Source organism: Mirounga leonina, unplaced genomic scaffold (assembly GCF_011800145.1).
Source record: "Mirounga leonina isolate KUSES-001 unplaced genomic scaffold, KU_Mleo_1.0 Mir_129, whole genome shotgun sequence".
Classification (NCBI taxonomy): Eukaryota; Metazoa; Chordata; class Mammalia; order Carnivora; family Phocidae; genus Mirounga; species Mirounga leonina.
In genome coordinates, this window is record NW_023270323.1 from 4,303,043 (window position 1) to 4,323,512 (window position 20,470).

The 20,470-nt window shown below is 35.1% G+C and overlaps 1 protein-coding gene and 1 non-coding gene across 5 annotated transcripts in view; both read right to left on the minus strand.

Annotated features, from left to right (window-relative positions):
• Window positions 1–20,470, minus strand: part of SMARCAD1 (SWI/SNF-related, matrix-associated actin-dependent regulator of chromatin, subfamily a, containing DEAD/H box 1) — a 77,298-nt gene that overhangs the window by 46,724 nt on the left and 10,104 nt on the right. For all 4 annotated transcript variants that reach the window (XM_035004500.1, XM_035004498.1, XM_035004499.1 and 1 more), the window contains exons 3-5: window positions 15,487–15,664; window positions 8,230–8,401; window positions 5,391–5,457 (exon numbers count right to left, since the gene is read on the minus strand). In XM_035004500.1, the coding sequence (XP_034860391.1) occupies window positions 5,391–5,457; window positions 8,230–8,401; window positions 15,487–15,664 (417 nt within the window). The remainder of the gene's footprint in view (window positions 1–5,390; window positions 5,458–8,229; window positions 8,402–15,486; window positions 15,665–20,470) is intronic.
• LOC118010963 lies at window positions 826–962 on the minus strand. Its single transcript, XR_004679377.1, has one exon. It is a non-coding gene; the product is annotated as a small nucleolar RNA SNORA36 family (small nucleolar RNA).

The window sequence follows — 20,470 nt, forward strand, 5'->3', positions numbered from 1 at the left end:
CCATGTTACTTAACAATAACATACATCACTAAACTGACGGGTAATTCTACAGAGCAATATTGAAAGGATAGGGTTCCCCTGGTGACTGAGTGTTCAGCAGTGAAAAAAAGCTGAGCCCTATCAGTGTAGCTTATTTGAATAATTGTTTACTATGTACCAGGCTTTGCAAAGGGCTTTTATTAACTGTTGTTATAAACTTCCACAATAAAATTACAAAGTAGGTAACAGTCTCTCTCATTTAACAAATGAGGAGGAAATGAGATATAGACAGCTCAAGTAATTAATGCTCTTAACCTAAAACTAAGGGAGTGTAACAGAGGCTATAACAGTGATAGAAAATTTACATACTGTCATAACTGAAAGAGAAACTCAAACTATATGATCTTAATAAGCTATACTATAGGGGTGCATGGCTGGCTCAGTAGGTAGAGCAGTGACTCAATCTTGGGGTTGTAAATTCAAGCCCCACACTGGGTGTAGAGATTACTTAAAAATAAAATCTTAAAAGAAACAAAAAAAGGAAGCTATATTACATATTTGTACTTTGAATACATTTATCTATTTCTTATATACTTTTACTTTCAGAGAGCAAATTCCTCAGACATACTGCTGTGCTAATATGAAACCATCTGCTAAAGCTTACAAAAGTGCAGTATTAATTAAATCAGTACCCTATGCTTTTAGAAATAAAACTTGTAGAAGTACAGTATTCAAAATAAATATAAACATGACAGCTTTTAAGTTGAAAGCCTGAAAATTTTATAATATAGTTGTAACAAAGTAAATGTTATTAAAGTTTTTTTTTTTCTTTTTTCTTTTTTTCTTTTTTGTAGGCTGGGAGGTAGTAAATGAATAGAGTAATGCTTTCTATCCAATCATCTCCCACAGCCCAGGTTTCAATGTTCCAAAGTTTAATTAACAGAACAGGGAAGCTACCCTGAACTGAACTCAACACTTTGGAATTATTAAAGTTTTAAAGTATAATTTCATGTAAGTGTGGATGGTTAAATTTTTATTTTCCAATTTATTTCATAAAGTAAATGTGCATTCTGCAGATACCAACTACTTCCCATTATCCACTTTAATAAGGGATTATAACCCATATATTTAATGGGGTAGGGTGAGCACTGTTAGTAACAGTCTAAGTCTGAAAAAAACTTCGAAATAGGTGATTTATGTCATGTCACCTAGACATGTTTCTTTCCCCAAAGAATAAGAACTTTGTTTTGTCAATAAAGGATTCTTCAACCTTAATTATCTGTTTAAACAACTTTCCTTTTTGTTAATATTATGACACCAAATATTTACATGTATTTAAAGTGGCTACAGGCAAAAAATTTGCAAAATGTGGGGGACAAAATACAAATCTAAAATTTTATTATGAAAAGGTTACATAACAGCACACAATGCTGCCTACATCTAAATCTACTCTATTTATAATTAATTAAAAATTTTGTATGTAACTATGTTATGCTGTGCTCATCTTAAGTGTAGCTAACGATGCTATTAAGTATTCCTGACTATATTTCCCTGTGCTGTGAGACGTGCTCACCGTGTGGTAAGTGCCACATAAGGCATAGCTGTTGAATAACTGTTGTACACCTGAAACTCATGTTAACACTGTGTGTTAGCTATACTTCAATAAAAAAAGTTTTTGCATATATCCAAAGAAAACAAATTAATATTTTACATTAAATAGCACTTCCAACTTGTGTTTCATAAATTCCCATCTTTTATTGGGAGCACCCATCATCAATTTCAGGAAAACAAGTTGAAATTGTACCTCATACCCAGATGAAAATAAATTTCATCTAAGTCCAGTATTTAACAATAAAAAATAAAACATGAAACTGTATAAAGAAAATAAACAAAGAACACATATAGGCAGTTCAACAGGGAAAAAAATGAGAAGATGTTCAACTTCATTAATAATTAAAAACAGCTGAGCACCTGGGTGGCTCAGTTGGTTAAGCGACTGCCTTCAGCTCAGGTCATGATCCTGGAGTCCCAGGATCGAGTCCCGCATCGGGCTCCCTGCTCGGCAGGGAGTCTGCTTCTCCCTCTGACCCTCCCCCCTCTCATGCTCTATCTCATTCTCTCTCTCAAATAAATAAATAAAATCTTTTTTAAAAAAAAATTAAAAACAGTTAAAATAAAAAAAATAAAATACCATTATTTTTCATCCATTAAAAAAGAGTCCTAGCAGACCACAGGCAAAAAGGCACTTTTAAACATTACACAGTTATACCCTTTCTGGAAGGCAATGTAAATAATACATCTCAGAATTTCAGATATCTTTTAGTCCAACAATTCCTTCTCCAGGAATTTATTTGACAGAACTGATGGAAATGTGTGCTTAAGTATACATACAAGAATTCTGCCTAAATGCCTAAGATATTAAACAAGTTAGAACATACACATAAATCCCACTGTTATAAATTAGGTAGACTTTTAAAAATAAACAGGGAAAGATGTCTCTAATCAATGAAAAGGTCACAAAGCAGAAATATAAAAGGATCACAATCACCTAAAAATGTTTTACGATTTTTATACAAACACAGAGAAGTGGAAGAAATAGCTAGAGACTCCTGACAACATCAATAAATTCGTATTATTACCTTTTAAAACAGGGTAAAAACTTCGGATATATATATATGTAATTTTTTGTAACCTAGTATTCTTAAATGAAAACTTTCAGAAAGCAATGCATAAAAGGTACCTCTATTGTTTAATATGTGAAATATTATCTGTAAGAGATTATAATTTGTGCTAAAACCAATATCCAACATCATGATGTATAGAACTGTCCAAAATATCTTAACAGATATTTAAAAAGACCTTTTTTGGGAAAACTGTTCTAATATATCGAAAATAGTTTCCTGTCTTAATGATACTCTATATTAAAGGTTATCTTACGTCAGTGAGGAAAAGCTGTCATTCTATACATCACCTCAGAAGTATAATGTACTAAAGATGAAGATGACTAATAGGACGGTCTAGTCTATTCCAAGATGAAGCATGAAGTCTACTTTAAAAACAAGAAAACCCTGATTTTTTCTTTCCTTATAACTTTGCACTCGAAAATATTTATTACTATTATTATTAAGTATGCTCCATGCCCAGTATGGATTATTATTATTATTATTGCTGTTATTCTTAAGTAGGCTCCATGCCCAGTACGGAGCCTAATGCGGGGCTTGAACTTACGACCCTGAGATCAAGACCTGAGCTGAGATCAAGAGTCGGACACTTAACCGAATGAGCTATCCAGGTGCTCCGAAAATACTTTTTTTAGTAAGAAATAGTATCAATGTACAGTGCAAGAATAAGAACAAGAAAAAAACTCAGATGAAATTCAAATTTAACGAGGATTGTGAACTCCATGAAAGCAAAGGTTTTGTCTATTTTGTTTCCTTATGTATCCTCAATGCCTAAAACAGCATCTGGCACCTAGTAGTAGATACACAATAAATATTTGTTAAATTAATGAATAAGTTGAATGATATAAGTTGCTCGAGAAAAAAGATTATACACTATTATGGAATAAAGTTTTTTCTACAAATCTGGAAAGATTATGGAATATTGCGATATTAAAAGAACAAGAAAGTATATGTAAAATTTCCCAAACCATTCTGCAACTCAACAAATGTTCAATGAGTCTACCATTTTTCAGGAACTTTTACAGTAAGTGCTAGGGCTATGGTATTGAGGGAGATACAGTCAACCTTCTCCTATACCATTTTCTATCATCAGATGGCCCATAAGAACAAATGACTGCTAACATTTATGACGTCAGCACAGTTATTTATTATGTGCCACACAGTACAGTAAGAAATTTACATTAACTTTATCACTTCTTCACAACAACCTATGAGTTCAGTACTATTATTACGCTGTTTTGCTGCTAAGGAAACAGAGACACGGAAGAGTTAGGCAACGCTGCCCAAGGTCACACAGCTAGTACGTGGAAGAAAAGGAAGAACCTTAACATATTGTGTAGGTAGCACCCACACAACACAATACTACTCCCTTGCTCAAATTGAAGAAAATTAAAGACTTAAAATATTTCATATGGATGAAACAATTTCATCTTTGGAATGCACTCTAAATAGAATCTACTTGGTTGGAGGTAAAAGTGAGGTAGATATTTGTTGAAGAGGGATGATAGGCCCATAGGAACACACTATGCTATCTTCTATTTTTGCATATATATTTTAGAGTTTCAAAAAATTTTAGGAAGCTAAAAAAATTCACTTAGGGAAATGGGCATTTATTCACACAATGTTGATGAAAAAACAAATCAGCACAACCTTTAAAAAAGTAACATGGAAGTACATATTAAACTTCATTCAGCATCCCAGTTTGAAATTTAGCCTACAGAAATAACAACATAAAGATTTCCTTATAAGGCTATTTACTTTAGTACTATAATAACAAAATAATGGAGATATAAAGGCTATTTAACAGAGAAATAGTTAATAAACCAATCATATGGGTAGTTACAGAGGAATGTTATGGGGGCGTATTTCAAAATTGGATAAATCTGATTGTTCTGACGAGTTATCCATGATAATTCATCAAGTGATTTTTTTAAAAAATGCAAACCAATACTATTATTGCATTTCCTAGTTAAATGTGTGTGCATGTGTTGTGTCATAGTAGGTACAAGCATAAGAAAAGTTGAAAATGATACAAAGCAAATTTAAGAGTGGTTAATGGAGTGTGGGTTTGCTTTCATTCCTTAAATGCTTTTTTGGTAGTGGGATTTAGGTTATTTTTACTTGTTTGGTATATACAAGTTAGGAAAAAAAAAACCAAGACAGTATTTGCTGGAAAAAAAAAAAAATGGAGGTGTTTTTATATTGCAAGCTCCTTCAAATGCATTTATTTTTGTATCCCAAGCCTGGAACATAGCATAAATATTTACTAAATGAAGGAATGCTGATTACCAGCTAGGACTTTCCACAAGACATTATGTTCCTACTGACTCAGATTTGTAGACCTGTAAATAAAACCACAATGCAATTAGAAAGGACACTTAAGAAAGAAAATACACCTTCCAAAACTTCACTGTTACGAGATTTGATCTGTAGAAAACAAGCAAAATTACCAATGAAAACCTGCCCCCTCCCTAGGGGAAAAAAAAAAAAAAAAAATCAACCTAGAAAATTTGGTTCCCAAATAGCTGTATGACCTCAGGTAAGTTACTTAACCTTCTTAAGCTTCAGTTTCTTCATTTAAAAAAAAACTGAAGCTATTAACAACTCATAACGTTCCTGTAAGAATTCATGAAGGTGCTTGGCAAATTGGAGAGCAACTATCAAAAATGTGAAGGTATTTATTATTATAAAACTAATAAATTGACATGGCTAGAACTAAGTCAGGCCTACCTGCATCACCAAACATCAGCAAGGCGGCAGCAATTGCTCCATCCATAGTGCTTGTTGATTCAATCAACTAACAGAATGAGAAAAGATTTTTTTAAAAATAACACTTTAACAATTATTTCAAAAGAAACTAAACATCCCATATTTTTTCCTTGCTGTAGTAAGAGTGCTCTCTTCTATTAGTTTTCCTAATCTTGGATCCTTTATTATCCTGTAAGCCCCTCTTCATTTTCAAAATAGTCAAAGCATATTCTTATCAAGTCTAGGACTAAATTTATATTTTACAACTTCTTGAATTCTTTTATAAGAGCCTTTGTTAAGAGCCTTTGCACAGTACTTTATAAATGTCACCTTTAAATCTCTTGAAATGATAGGGATCAGTTGAAATGCAGAGTACTTCAAGAGTACTCTGCTTTGGAGTGAGTGATACACTGAATTCCCTAAATTTCAAATACTAATTAATGAAACATGCATACAAATTCTGTTTATCAATCCTATTTTCCCACTGTAATTATAAAATTAGAGCTAAATATTCTTACAGAAGAAAAACACCCTTCAACTACGTGAACAATTAGCAATCAGGCTAAAGTATTTTTAAACTGAGATTTGTTCCTTTGAATATTTAATACTCCATCATGTTTATTCTGTTGGGAGCTATTTCCAACACTGTAAGCAGCCCCTGTAGCTACTAGTCGCTACATTTATTGTCTTCTTAGTCTAGGAAAAATATCACACCCAGAGGAAAATAACACTGCTAGCAGGGTGCAGACTCAAGATACCACTGAAGTTTCATTTAGCTAACAGTAAGAATGTATCCAAATGATTTGGGGTGAAAAAAAGATTCACGTTAAAAATAACAGAGAATAAAAATAATTTATTCTACGGAGTTTAAACTAGCACGCCCAGGACGACCTTCAGTTCAGACATGTTGTTTGGCCTGAAAAGTACTTCTTTCTTTAAATTAGTTACCATAGGGGCACCTGGGTGGCTCAGTCAGTTAAGTGTCTGCCTTCCGCTCAGGTCATGATCTCAGGGTCCTAAACTGAGCCCTTCTGTCCAGCTCCCTCCTCAGTGGGGTGTCTGCTTCTCCCTCCGCCCCTCTCCCCGCTTGTGTTCTCTCAAATAAATAAAATCTTAAAAAAAATTAGTTACCATAAAAAGTTAACAAAGTACTGATACAACATGGATGAACCTGACACCCTTTTGCCAAGTGAACGAAGCCAGTTCACAAGCCAGATCATCAAAGATCACATATTATTTAATGCCATTTATATAAAATGTGAAGAATAGACAAATCTATAAAGACAGAGCTTAGTGGTTGCCTAGAGCAAGAGGAAGGAAATGCAGAAGGACTGTCAATGAATACAAAGTTTCCTTCTGGGGATGCCTGGGCAGCTCAGTCAGTTAAGTGTCTGCCTTTGGCTCAGGTCATGATCCCAGAGTTCTGGGATCCAGTCCCACACCCGGCTCCTTGCTCAGCAGGGAGCCTGCTTCTCCCTCTGCCTGCCACTTCCCCTGCTAGTGTGCGCACTCTCTCTCTGCCAATAAATAAAATCTTTAAAAAAAAAAGTTTCTTTTGGAATGATTAAAATGTTCTAAAATTAGATTATGGTGATAATTGCACAACTTTGTAAATATATTAAAAACCACTAAATTATACACTTCAAGTAGTTAAAGGAAGCTATTAAATAGGTCAATAGTAAATAACAGCCTTTTCACTTTATTTGGAAACTCTGAAACCTAATAAAAATGGGCTACCATTGGGGCACCTGGGTGGCTCAGTCGTTAAGCGTCTGCCTTCAGCTCAGGTCATGATCCCAGAGTCCTGGGATCGAGCCCCGCATCGGGCTCCCTGCTCCGCGGGAAGCCTGCTTCTCCCTCTCCCACTCCCCCTGCTTGTGTTCCCTCTCTTGCTGTGTCTCTGTCAAATAAATAAATAAAATCTTAAAAAAAAAAAAAATGGGCTACCATTGATACCACATGGCCATCTCCTGTGGGCACTAGAGAGCAGCTGCCCATTTCATAAAGAGCATATACTCTATGATACGCCAGTGTCCAGCACTTCCAAGTTACCTGCCTACCCCATACAGATACAGTACCTCCTAAGGTTCTGACTGGAAATGGTGGTAGTCACCACAGACAAAAAGGTGAAAAACATAAACGTGCAATTAAATGATCCTCCCAAGGTCATTCAACTAATAAGTGATAGAGCTAGAAATAACCTATTTACTAGTAATCTTCAGAGATTTATTCTCTACCTGAAATTTAATTCATCAATTTTTATGTGCTCTTATAAAGATACCTATTACAGTCCAAATACAGCCACTTATTTTGTTTCTATATAACTCAATCAGTGTTTCTCAGCAAGAGTGCTATTGACAGGATAATTCTTTTGTTATGCAGGACCATCCTCAGTACTGCAGGGCATTTAGTGTCCCTGGGCCTTTGGCATTAAATATCAATAGCAACCCTTTGTCATTATGAAGACCAAAAAAAAAAAAAAAAGCCTCCTGACATTTGAGTTTCTAGTGTGAGACCAGTTAAGTCTCTATTTTAGAACTATTTAAGCATACAAAAAAAATTTTCACAAGCTATGTGAGCTACTGAGGGAAATACTATATTTTATTATTTATAGGTGAATAGCCTTACCTATTTAAAAAGTTAAGACTCCCAACAAGTAAATCTCTGGCATTTACTTTTATTATTACGTAAAAGTTAATTACCTCAAAACAAAAGGTATCTTTAGAAAAATGACTATCCACTAAATACAGTACTAGATACAAGGGAAATTTTAAACATCATTATAGCTACAATAACCAATTACTATAAAAGGGTATATAACCTTAAGTAAATCACTGTCACTTCTTTGTGGGAAAAGTTCCTTCAAGGTCTGAAGTTTAGCATCTTTAAGGTCTTCCAATTCCGAAAGGTCTTCCAATTCCGAAATATCATCAGTATTTCTACCCGCCACGGTAGGAAGGCCCTGGGACTCTTCATCTTCAGATGGCTCAGAACTAAAAATATTTTCAGAGGAAAAAAACAATATTTTGATGTACTACTGTTATTTTATTAGAATCATATATACATGTAATACAGCAGTTCTTTCCAAAAAGAATGCAATCTCTGTCAAAGATTAAAACAACTTCTTTCATTTCAGTATGGTTATATATATAAATCTACATTCCCAGAATCAGCATACTTTGAAAATATCTCATATTATCTGGGCTGGGATGGAGAAGAACAATAAAATACCTGCCAATTATTTTAAGATACACACACATACTGCATGCCCACTTTCTCCTTCCTATTCCCTTTTCACCTATACTCTATATATCAGATGAGCATTGTCAGGTTGCTCTTGAGAAATTATAAAGCCTACACTAATACAAAGATAAAAGGATTTTCATGGCCTACCTAGGTGATCAGAATCTAAGTGTTAAAATAAGAATGGTCCCATTGAGTACCAGAATCTTGGGTACCAGACAAGGAGCATTTATTTATTCCATGTGAGGTTTTATTCTACAACTAACTTTAATATTACTCATTCCATCTCAATTTATATGTTAATCCTATATAAAAGACAGTTGAGGCCAAATTTTAATCATCTATCTCCCAAACAAAAATCTCATTTTGAAATTTTGGTTTCCTACCATGATAGCCATTCTGGAGATCAGAAAATAGAAGTATAACGATTGATAGAAGTTATAAAGATCAGAGAAAGAAAAGTGGGAATTTAAGTTCGTTCTTAGTGTCAGAGAATGCAGATTATTTCTATACAGCTAATTCTATTTTGGGAAACATATCCAGAATCTGTATTTTAGTAACTTCACTGTATCTATTCATGTTAGTTCAGTTGCACGGTCAGGGTACTAGTTTTACCTGAGAATCCCGCAAAATACTTAAAAGCAGACAGATCCCCAAGGACCAGGAATATATATATTTTAACAGACTTCTAGATTGACTTCTTGAACCCTGCTTTAAGAAAATCCTCTAGAGTAATGAGGTAAAATAAATCGCTTCCTTTGTAGAAGGAATATCCTTCAATATTTGAAGGCAATTACATGCATCTCCCTTTCCATTACACCCAGGCCTCTCATTCTTCATATCCTCTACTCTGAATTCTCATTCTGCCTCACTCTGGATACATTTCCAATTTTGCGACCTAGTTCATTGAGTAAATGAAAGCATTCAGGTTGGAATCTTCTCACAACTTCTGCCCTAGAAAACCATTTTCAAAAGTTCTTACTCTGCTAGCTATCACCTTAACCTAATGATCAGATTCACGACCATGTGCCTCTTGCTATAGTAATTATACTACCAATCTTACCATGCCTTGTATTAACTGTCAGTTCGCAGGAAATACAAGTGAGAGAGGAATAAATTCAATACCATCATAAGGAGACAATCATAAAAAACTATGTTCTCGAAGAAAAGATTTCACTTCTTCAGTAGTTAAAATCCTTAAAAAAGAGGAGGGGAGAGGACTCCTTAAGATCAAAAGAAAGTCAGGAGTTTCAACATGTGAATGAAGTGGATGCTTCTTGTTTGGATCCTGGTTTGAAAAAGCAGCTATAAAACACATGAATGTAGGGGCACGTGTCAGTGGCTTAGTGGGCTACACGTCAAATTCTTGTTTCAGCTCAGGTCATGATCTCAGGGTTGTGGGTCAAGCCCCATGTCAGGCTCCACACTCAGGGCCAAGTCTGCTTGTCCCTCTCCCTCTGCTCCTCCCCTCACTTGTGTTCATTCTCTCTCAAATAAATATTTATTAAAAAAAAAAAAACATGAATTAGATGATATTAGAGAACTGTTCATTGACTGGTATTGGGCTTTGGGGAGGAGAAAGACCTATCACAAAGTATCACCAAGAAATGCTGGAATGTCCATAATTTACTTTAAAATACTCGAGGCCAATAATAATAATAGATGAAACAATGAAACAAACAAGGAGAAATATTAACAAATGTTAAGTCTAGGTGGTAGGTACATGGATGTTCATTGTCTATTACTTTATTTTCTTGTATGCCTAAGATTTAAAAATAAAAGAAAAAATCTACAAAAACAAGAGTTGACTACTTTGTGTTCTTTTATCTGGTGTCAGATAGAGTTCTTCCCTTCTACTACTGAATGTAAAGTCCCTTCTCAGTGCTAAGGGATTCCAGCCCTTTCTACTTCCTACAGGACCCTGCTTCAACTATTTACTATCTTCTCTCCCCAGTCTCCTCTCCCTCCCTGAGCTCTTCCTCCCAAGCCTACAATGAGCTCAAGACATCATTAACCAACTAATTCAATGTGCCAGGAACTCTAGGAACTGTGGACACAAGCACTGAAATAAGCAAATTCTCCTCTCCTTCACAAATTTTATAAAACCAATTATCCACTTGCTCATTTCCTGTAGTTTTCCTCTCAATGTTTTATTACCTTTTGCCCCACCCATTTCAGTGAAGTTGTTCTTACCAAGGCAATAATATCCTCTAAAATGTCAAATGTAATAAAAACCTTTCACTGGTTATCTACTCCTCTGTAGTCTCATACACTGTTGACGTATCTCTGAAAATCTGGCCCCACACCCACCCTCAGCCCATGGGTTTTGCAACATTAGTACTTGATTTTCCTTTACCTCTCCACCTGTCCTTAATCTCTAAAGAAGGCTTTTCTTCCTTTGTTCACATTTGTGAATTGTTGGTGTTTCCTAGGATTCTATCCTCAGCTTCTTCTCGTCTATTAATAATTCCTAGGAGATTTCATCAACTGCCAGTTTCTATTACTGACACCAGTGCTTATCAAAAGGGGGATGATTTTGCCCCAAGAGAACACTTGGCAATAGCTGGAGACAATTTTGCTTGTTTGACTAGGGAGGTGCAACTAGCATCTAGTGAGTAGAGATCAGAGATTCTGCAAAACATCCTGCAACGCACAGGAAAGAAGCCCCTCAAAGAATTATGTGGCCCAAACTGTCAACATCAAGGTTAAGAAATGATGATAACCAAAATGGCCCACTCATGGGTATTGATTATAATCATGGAATAGTCACATAATGCAGTACTATGGAATATGAAAAAAAATACAGCTTTCTATAAACTAATATGATTTCTAGGATATATACCTAAGTGAATAAAACAAAGCTCAACTGAGTATGTATATATGTATACATTTATGTAGTGTGCTATCTTTTGTGTAAGAAACAAGAAAAAAGAGGGTCACCTGGGTGGCTTAGTCGGTTAAGTGTCCAACTCTCCAACTCTTGATTTCGGCTCAGGTCATGATCTCAGGGTCATGAGATCGAGCCCCGAGCCAGGCTCTGCACTGAGCATGGAGCCTGCTAAGACTCTCTTTCTCTGTCTACCTCTGTCCCTCCTCTGCCCCACATGGATGTCCACTCTTCCTCTCTCTCTCTCTTAAAAAAAAATAGGAAGGAAGGAAGGAAGGAGAAAAAAGATACATGGAAGAAAAAGTATGATGAAAAACTAAACTGGTTAGTTCTGAGGTGGATGACAGTGCGTATTACAAGAAAAAGGAAGAGAGATAATACTTTTCTGAGCACATTCTATGCAGAGTTTTGATTTCTAAAGCCTTAATATTTTAAATATTCAAAAGTAAAATTTAAAAGAGGGATAAGGAAAAAACCTTAAAAGGAATACAAACAGAAATTAATGAACTGAACTATATTTCAAATCAATAACAGAAAATGTTAAGTAATCTCAATACTTTGACCACATACCTTCAATCTAAAGACAAAATAAACCTATAAACAAAATTTAACTCTACTTAGTAGGCTTAATGGTCAAATGGTATGATTACAGCAATTCTGAAACTATTTTACGTATACTGGATGACTGAGCAAGTTAAGAAATAAATTGATATTGCAAAAAGCCAGAGTTCTCAATGTCAGAAAAGGAAATATAGAAGGAGAGCCAAGGAAAAGCCTTGTAGTGGTAGATTAGAATTAAAGGTTATCATTAAAAACTCATAATTTAAACACACACACACAAAAACAAGACACACACATTCCCCTCATATTTCCTAGTTCGTATAGCTGAAAAGGGCAATGACATAACCCCTGCCTCACCTGATAGCAAAGAAAGAACACTCCTAGTCCCCAGATTTCCAAATACCATTCTCTATTAAAAGGAACCAGTGCAAAAAAAAAAAAAAAGAAAAGAAAAGAAAGAAATATAAAAGGAACCAGTGTTTCTTGGAGAAATGGCGAATTCTAAATTCAGGCCTAGGGTAGGGATAGTGTTAGTCTGTACCATCTTTTGCCGGAAGGGAAAGGCTCATAAAATAACAGGAACCTCTCAAAACCAGAGCCTGCCTAGAAGGGCCCTCAACTGCCAAAATTTAGCAATTTGAGCACCGAAATGAATAATGACAGTAAGTGAATTACAACCCACTGAACAAATAAATATCTATGATTCCATTTTGATACTTACTCATACTATATAAATACTATATAAATAAATGAATGGGGAAAAACAGAAAACCCTTCTTTATATTAGAATACCAAATAATTAAAATATAAGATCTGAAATGCTAGTTAAAATACCACCAATTCACAACCCACATTTAAGTAATGATTCAGGTAAGAATCATCAACAGGTACTAAAACTACTGAGTAAAAGTCTGCTAAGGAATAAGGTCAAAGTATCTGCCAATAGATTAATCACTACAAAGGGGAATATAGTAACTCTTTAGGAGAAAGCTGGCAGGTTTCTGAGTAATCCAAGTTCACTTCACCAATAAAGAGACAAATTGCTATCAGTGTGCCTTGTGACATGACACACTGAGGACACAAAATCATTTATGTAGCATTCCTACCACTTAACCTAAATTTAATCATGAAGAAAATCAGCTAAGTACAAATTGAGAAGCCTCCTTAAAAAATGGCCTCTTCACCTTCAAAGGCCAATGACATGAGAAACAAAAAAAAAGCTGAGAAACTGTTTCAGAGAAAATGAGACTAAAGACACAGGATACTGTTTAAAAAAAAATCCAACATGATACTGAGGAAAAAATAACTATAAAGTACTTACTTAAAATACGGTCCAAGAACTGACTGCTAGTTCTTAAGCTCACACTGTTATCCATCGATAACAAGATAAGGAATTTACACCAGAAGGTAAAACAACTACATTACTAAGCATATAACTTAGTCGAGCCGATTTTTCCTTATAATACTTTCCTGGCGAAGAAACTGGTACACTGACTTGCATTCTAGAGCACAATCCTTATTTACAAACCAGTACTTTTGAACGTGGGATTAACTGGTAATATTTAAATATGTACTATAGACACCTGTACTGTGCCAATGTTAATTGGTATTTCTGAATTTGACTGCTTCCTTTGTAATGTAAGAGAAAGACCTTGTTCTTAGCAGGTAAATGTGAATCTAACACACTTAACCATGCAGGATCTTCACTATTTTTTATTTCAGAGTGAATTTCAGGAGAAAGGCATGTTCATTATGGCTTATTTACAAAAAGTTCATTTTAGGAGGAAATTATCATCAGCAGACAGTCTCGATCTCTTGGCTCCTTCTTGCAGCATTTTCTTAGCTTAGCTTCTGAGCACACAACCCTTTGACTTTTACCTCAACAACTATTCCTTCTCAGAACCTCCACAGATTTCTCATCTCCCTGTTCCTAAAATCCCAAGTTCCACTGGCCTGAGTCCTTCAACCAGGAGATCTCTTTTCCAGCTATACTAGTATCTCTTAGTGATTTCATCTTATCATATAACTTTAAATATCAAATCTATATTCTGACAATTCCTAAATTTAGATGTTAACCAGACCTCCCCCCAAAAACTCAAATGTCACAAATCCAATTGCCTACTTGACATCTCCCGCCTAGATGTCTAAGAGTCTTCCCAATCACAGCATGTTTAAGACTGAACTGCCAAACTTTCCTTCAAAAGGAAGCCTACCACACCCAAAACAGTCTTCCTTATCTCAGTTAATGGTAATTCCATCCTTCCAGTTGCTCAGGCCAATCTTAGGGTCATCCTTCACTCCCTTCTCTCCCACCCAAAATCCAACAATAAAACCTCCCTCTCTACCTTCAAAGTATATACAGAATCCAACCCCTTCTAATCATCCCCACAAGTAGTAGCCTTGTCTAAGTGTCCATCATTTCTGGCCTGGGTTATTACAATAGTATACATGCTTCTAGTACTGCTCCCCTATAGTCTCAAATACCTTTTAAACATGTGAATGAAATAATTTACCCCTCTGCTCAATACACTCCATTCATTAGCTTTCTATCTCATTCAGAGTAAAAGCCAAACAGCCTAAGGGTTTAAGATAATTAAATCCCTCTTCTAACCTGCTGCTTACCTTGTGACCTTAGGTCTTTCTCTCTGATTCATCTGTCCCCTACTTTCCTTAGAAACATCAGGTATAATACCACTTCAGGGTCATTAAACAAGTTATTTCCAATGACCAGAATACTCCACTCCTGCCCCCCCCACCCTCATATCCATATGGTTCACACTTTTTTAACCCCTTCAGATCTCTACCCAAGCATCATCTTCTCAATAAAGCTTTTTTCCAACTGTGCTCTTTAGAAACCATACCTCCTACCCCTGGCCCTGAACTCCATTATTTTCCTTCCGTTTTGGTCATAATATTTATTATTTCGCATACTACATTGTTTGTTTATTGTCTTTCTACCTGACTACAATACAAGCTCCGTGCTACTCCACAGAATGTACCCAAAAAATGTTAAAACAATTTGACTCTGGGATTCAAGAATAGACCATAAAGAAATTATAGATGATCAAAGGTACATGTTAAAATAATTTCCCTATTTATGGAGGATTAAAAAAACTAAATTATCTGCTCTCACTATAAACTTTTTATTGAAAATCAGTGTTATCCAGAAACATGCACACGCGCGCACGTGCACGCACACACACACACACACACACACAATACCTCTCTACAGTTCTAAGTTAGGGAAAAATAACCAAGATGCAATAGAGAAAAGGCAAAAAAGAAAGAAAAAAGAGAAGTCACCAAACTATTTTTCAAATTAAATAATTTTCTTGAAAAACTTCTTACGTAGGCAAATATAATGAATGAATCTATTAAGCTGCTTACACTATAATTACTGTGTCTTTGTTGAATTTTTTCTCTTGAACTGTACTGGAGCAATTTGGGGAAACGATATCTTCACTATCAGAAGACAAATCAATATACTGTATTCCTCTTTGATTCTTGAAATATGAGATACTAGCTTTTCTTTCATTTTCTGCAGTTTCTGGAACACTAGAATCTTCTGCAAAAGAAAAAAAAAGGAGAAAGGCATTTTGAGCAACTTGAAAATAAATGTTTTTTGATAATTATAATCATGTGCTAAAAATCTCTAATTTGTTCACTGTTTCCATCCTAAAACCAAAAATTCCCACCAGTTTTTAAAGAAAATATTAACAGTCAAACCAGGGCTGATGTTAAATGATTTTCCATTTCACAGGTTAATTTACTTGCAAGATCCTAGTGGGAACTGCAAAAGAGGAGTTTGTGTGTTATAGTGTCATCTTCTTCTCTCTGTGCTTTTATTTCCTAGTACCCAGTTCTGGCCTAAATGAACATGGACACTACAGCCCAAAAGACTTGTACTCCAATCCTGTCTCTTAGCCAAGTTATGTAATCACCCCAAACCTCAGTGTCCTCACCTGTAAAATAGAGATGCTAATAATCACAGGGCTCATGTGAACATAAAATCAAAAGATATATATTAGGCATTTAGTTCAGTCATTGGCACATAGCCCGTATTCAATACACATTACCTCTTAAGCAAATGTTGGTGTTATGGGCTGAATTAGGGCCCCTCCAAAATTCTTAAGTTTCAACCCCCAGTAACCTCAGAATGTAACATATTTAGAGGTAGGGTCTTCAAAAAGGAGACTGAGTTAAAATGAGGCTGCTTCGGTGGAGGCCCTCATCCAGTTAAGACTGATGTCATAAGAAGAGAGAGAGAGAGACAAAAGATGTGTGCATGAAGGGAAGGTCATGTGAGGACACAGTGAGAAGGTGGCCATCTGCAAGCCCTGGAGAAAGTCCTCAGAAGAAACAACCTGGGGCGCCTGGGTGGCTCAGTTGGTTAAGCGACTGCCTTCGGCTCAGGTCATGATCCTGGAGTCCCTGGATCGAGTCCTACATCGGGCTCCCTGCTCAGCAGGGAGTCTGCTTCTCCCTCTGACCCTCCTCCCTCTCATGCTCTCTCTATCTCATTCTCTCTCTCAAATAAATAAATAAAATCTTTAAAAAAAAAAAAAAAAAGAAGAAGAAACAACCTGGATCCTGGGTTTTGGGCCTCCAGCCATGTAACAAAATAAAGGTATGTTGTTTAAGCTACCTGGTATTATATTTTGTTATGGCAGTCCTCATAAGCTAAAAATTTTGGCTCATTCAAAACAGGTGAGTAAAATATTTTACCAAGGTCTCTTCTCTTGAATAGCGGAGTTCCAAAATTATTCTCCCTTCCCCAGAAAACCACCATTCTCCCTTACATATTTGAGAAGGAAAAGATCACATTTAAGAAATTCATATTAAAGTAGTCAATGCCTTGATCTAGTGAATGTATTTTAAAAAGCAACGACCAGATGAATCTTTAGTTCAAAGGAGTCAATGTAAAAAACGATCAACTGACAACTACTTTCTAAGTCAGAATCAAGTCCTCAAGTGATGCACAAACATTTTTAATCCTCACAATAATCCTAAGGGTACACATTATATCAACATTTTATAGATAAACTAGATTTAGAGAAAGCAACTTGTCCAAAGTCATATAGGAGAAGTAACAAATCTGAAATCCATGCGTAAAGGTCTAAATCCTTATACTCTAAAACTCAGGCCGTCTCCAATACCTGTCACAAAATGATAGCAATAATTATAATGAAGCTCATGAGCTATATTTGTAAATAATATTAACCATGGCCTACATGACTACTATTCACCTGGAGGGCACTAAAACGATATATCTTTACTTCCTACAATGAAGTCCTATCAACACAACTAAAAAGCAAATCACATTTTTTCCAAAAGAACAATTTTATAAATGTTGAGTGAAGAACCTGGATGAAGAACTCTGCATTGGAACAAATTACAGCTATATTAACTGCCATAAACATGGCAACACTTACAAATTCTGATAGTTATGTGAATAACAACATTACAGCCCAATTCCTATAAAATAAGTATAATGGTAATATGGATTCTGCTTTTACCAAGTGTACCTGATATATCACAAATCATATATAAAATTAAAAACTAGATGTTCACTGTATCAAAAATCTGACCTAAAGCTAATGCATATCAGCTAAACATGTTAACCAGTGTCCTGTTTTCTTATATTTTCGAAGGGCTAAGGCAAGATGATTTCAATTGTCTGTTTTCTTCAAAATCTCTTTATTCAAAATGAATAATAATCTTTTTAAAGCTAGCTACTTAAAAGCCTAAATGCCTGGAGGAGGGGAGTCCTAAAAAATCTGTTAATGAGTATTAGGAGAACTAGAGTTTCTTGAACTTGATTACATATTCATCTTTGATTTTCTCTCATTTTTTTCCTCTTCTAGATAATACAAAAATATACAGTGAAGACATGATTTTTAAAACTCATGCTTAATGTGCTTGGTTAACGAGACAAAAAAAATAAAGAAGTTTGGCTTACTCTCCATCATGTACTCAATTACTCAGAGCTTTTACTGGTAATGTAATATGTACCACAAAATATATACATTATATATATATACTGTATGCATACAATGCATTATTTTGTATTATATTATGTATTTTGTATTATATATATTATAATATATACTATACATATACCTACATATCTCTACCTAAAAATATACCTTAAACTTGTACACAGCTCTGAACCAAGTGACATCCCCATAGCCCAACTGGTAAGTGACTAACAGAGGAAATAGTTTGATAATATGGAGGATAAGGGAAGGTTACAATACAATAGCATTTCTCAAACTAGAACCCTTTGCACTCTTAAAAATTGAGGACCCTACAGTTTTTGCTTATGTGGCTTACGTTGGTTGTATCTATGATATTACCATATTAGAAAGTAGAAACTGAAAAACTTTATTAAACTGCTTACATAAAAACAAATATTTTTATGAAAACTATATCCCCTCATCCCATCCCTCTCCCCCCAATCTAGTGAGAAGAGTGGCACTCTTTTATATTTGTAAGAATCTTTGGTTCTAGCTGCTTCTGTAATTCATCTATTGTAATATAGTTTTTGTTTAGGTTTACAAAGAAAATCACGCTTCACACAGATATACAGTTAGGAAAGGAAGAGTTTTTTCATAACATTTTTACAATACTATGGATATTCTTCTTCGATACTAAACCCAAATTTGACAGGTGGTAGGTTTTTTTTAAAGGTCAGTTGCAATGTGGAATCTGAAACCATATGAGTAAACTTTTGTGTTCTATTACATTTAAACCCACTGGTCTATCTTGCACTTTAATGGACCTTTAAACCATGCATTATTTTGTAACATTGTGCGCACTGGTCATTTGGAAAATACTGGTTCACTTGCTGATTAATGCAGATCTTCCAAATGTTGACACATTTCATGATATTTTATCAAAAAATTAGATTTATTAATATCACCATTGATCCTGAAATATCAGAAGATTGTCAAACTCACAGTCCAAAATCCAAACTCTCCTTTGAAAACCGGAATTTTATCACTAGCAATAAATGCTGCTGGTTATTTCCTTGCTTTCACTGTCCTTTTTTGAGAAAATGTCTGCTAAATACGTAAGTCTGCTTAACTACAGTTTGTCAGTCATTCTTTTAAGTAAAAATGGTGTTTGGTGAAAAAAATGACAAGTTCAAATCAGAACTGAAAGGAACTGTTCAAATGCTTTCCCTTGAGACACTGTACACACTTCAGTATACAGCAAAGGCTGGTTCACATTTTGTTTCACAAAAGTATTAAAAAGACACCTACTGCTTAGTTGAGATTTACCAAAATCAACAATTTTTACTGTTTATCAAAAACATTCTTAAGTGAAACTGACATTTAAAAAATTTTAAGAATACAATGACTACTACAACAGTTTGGAGTCTTGGCCTTGATTTGTGCTAAGGCACCAGCAGTTTTACTTACCACTGCTTTTGTACACATCAACATAGTAAAAAGGCAAGTAGTATCTTAGTATTATTATGAAAGTAGTTTGCCCTTAGGGATCCCTAAAGGTTCGCATACCACACTTTGAAAACTGATGGGCCACAGTAAGAGCTTGTTTATCTAAAAACATCAACTTTCCAACACAGTCAATAATTTAGAATTAGAATAATACTTAATGCTTAGATTTGTCTGTTTGGACTATTTCTAGAAGTAAGCAAAAGAAAAAATAGCTAAGAGGCAATGAATGGCCAAAACAATGAAGTAATGGTTTCTGACCCAAGCCAAACAAGCACTTTTAAGCAGCAGCACGAGAGAGGAAACAGAAAAATACAAATGAAAGAATGGTGAAACCCTGAACCAATTATGAAGGCATCAGCTACTATTAAATTCTGACATTTGCTGACTGCCTTCTGTGCTTAAGGCACTGTACCAGGAGGTAGGGAATATATTAAAGAAAAAAGGTTCAATTTGCCCTAAAGAAACAAATAAGAGCTAAGTAGCCAGGTACACAAGTAACTGTTATGAAATATGATTTGTGCCATGAGAAAGGATTAAACAAAATGCTACAGGAACGTGAGGGAAAACAGCCTATCCTTTCGTACAAAGACCATAAAGAAGCCTATTATATTTTAGAGATAGAAGACGAGTATTTTCTCATTACCAAAAGGTAATGGGAACCTACATCATTAGCATATGCAAGAAGACTCCAAGGTTCCAGGGAGTTTTTCCAAACTAAATTCCCCATTAATGGTATGTACAAGAGAAGACAATCTTATATTCCAAGTTTTTCCAGTATGCTTGTACCCATTCTCATATCTAAGTCTACCACAAGACAAAAGAAGCATTTAAGTCTGACAATGGTTTCACCTTTCCAAAGGGTCCAAGATTAAGGGCCACTTAAAAACAAGCAAAAATCACTAGAGGAG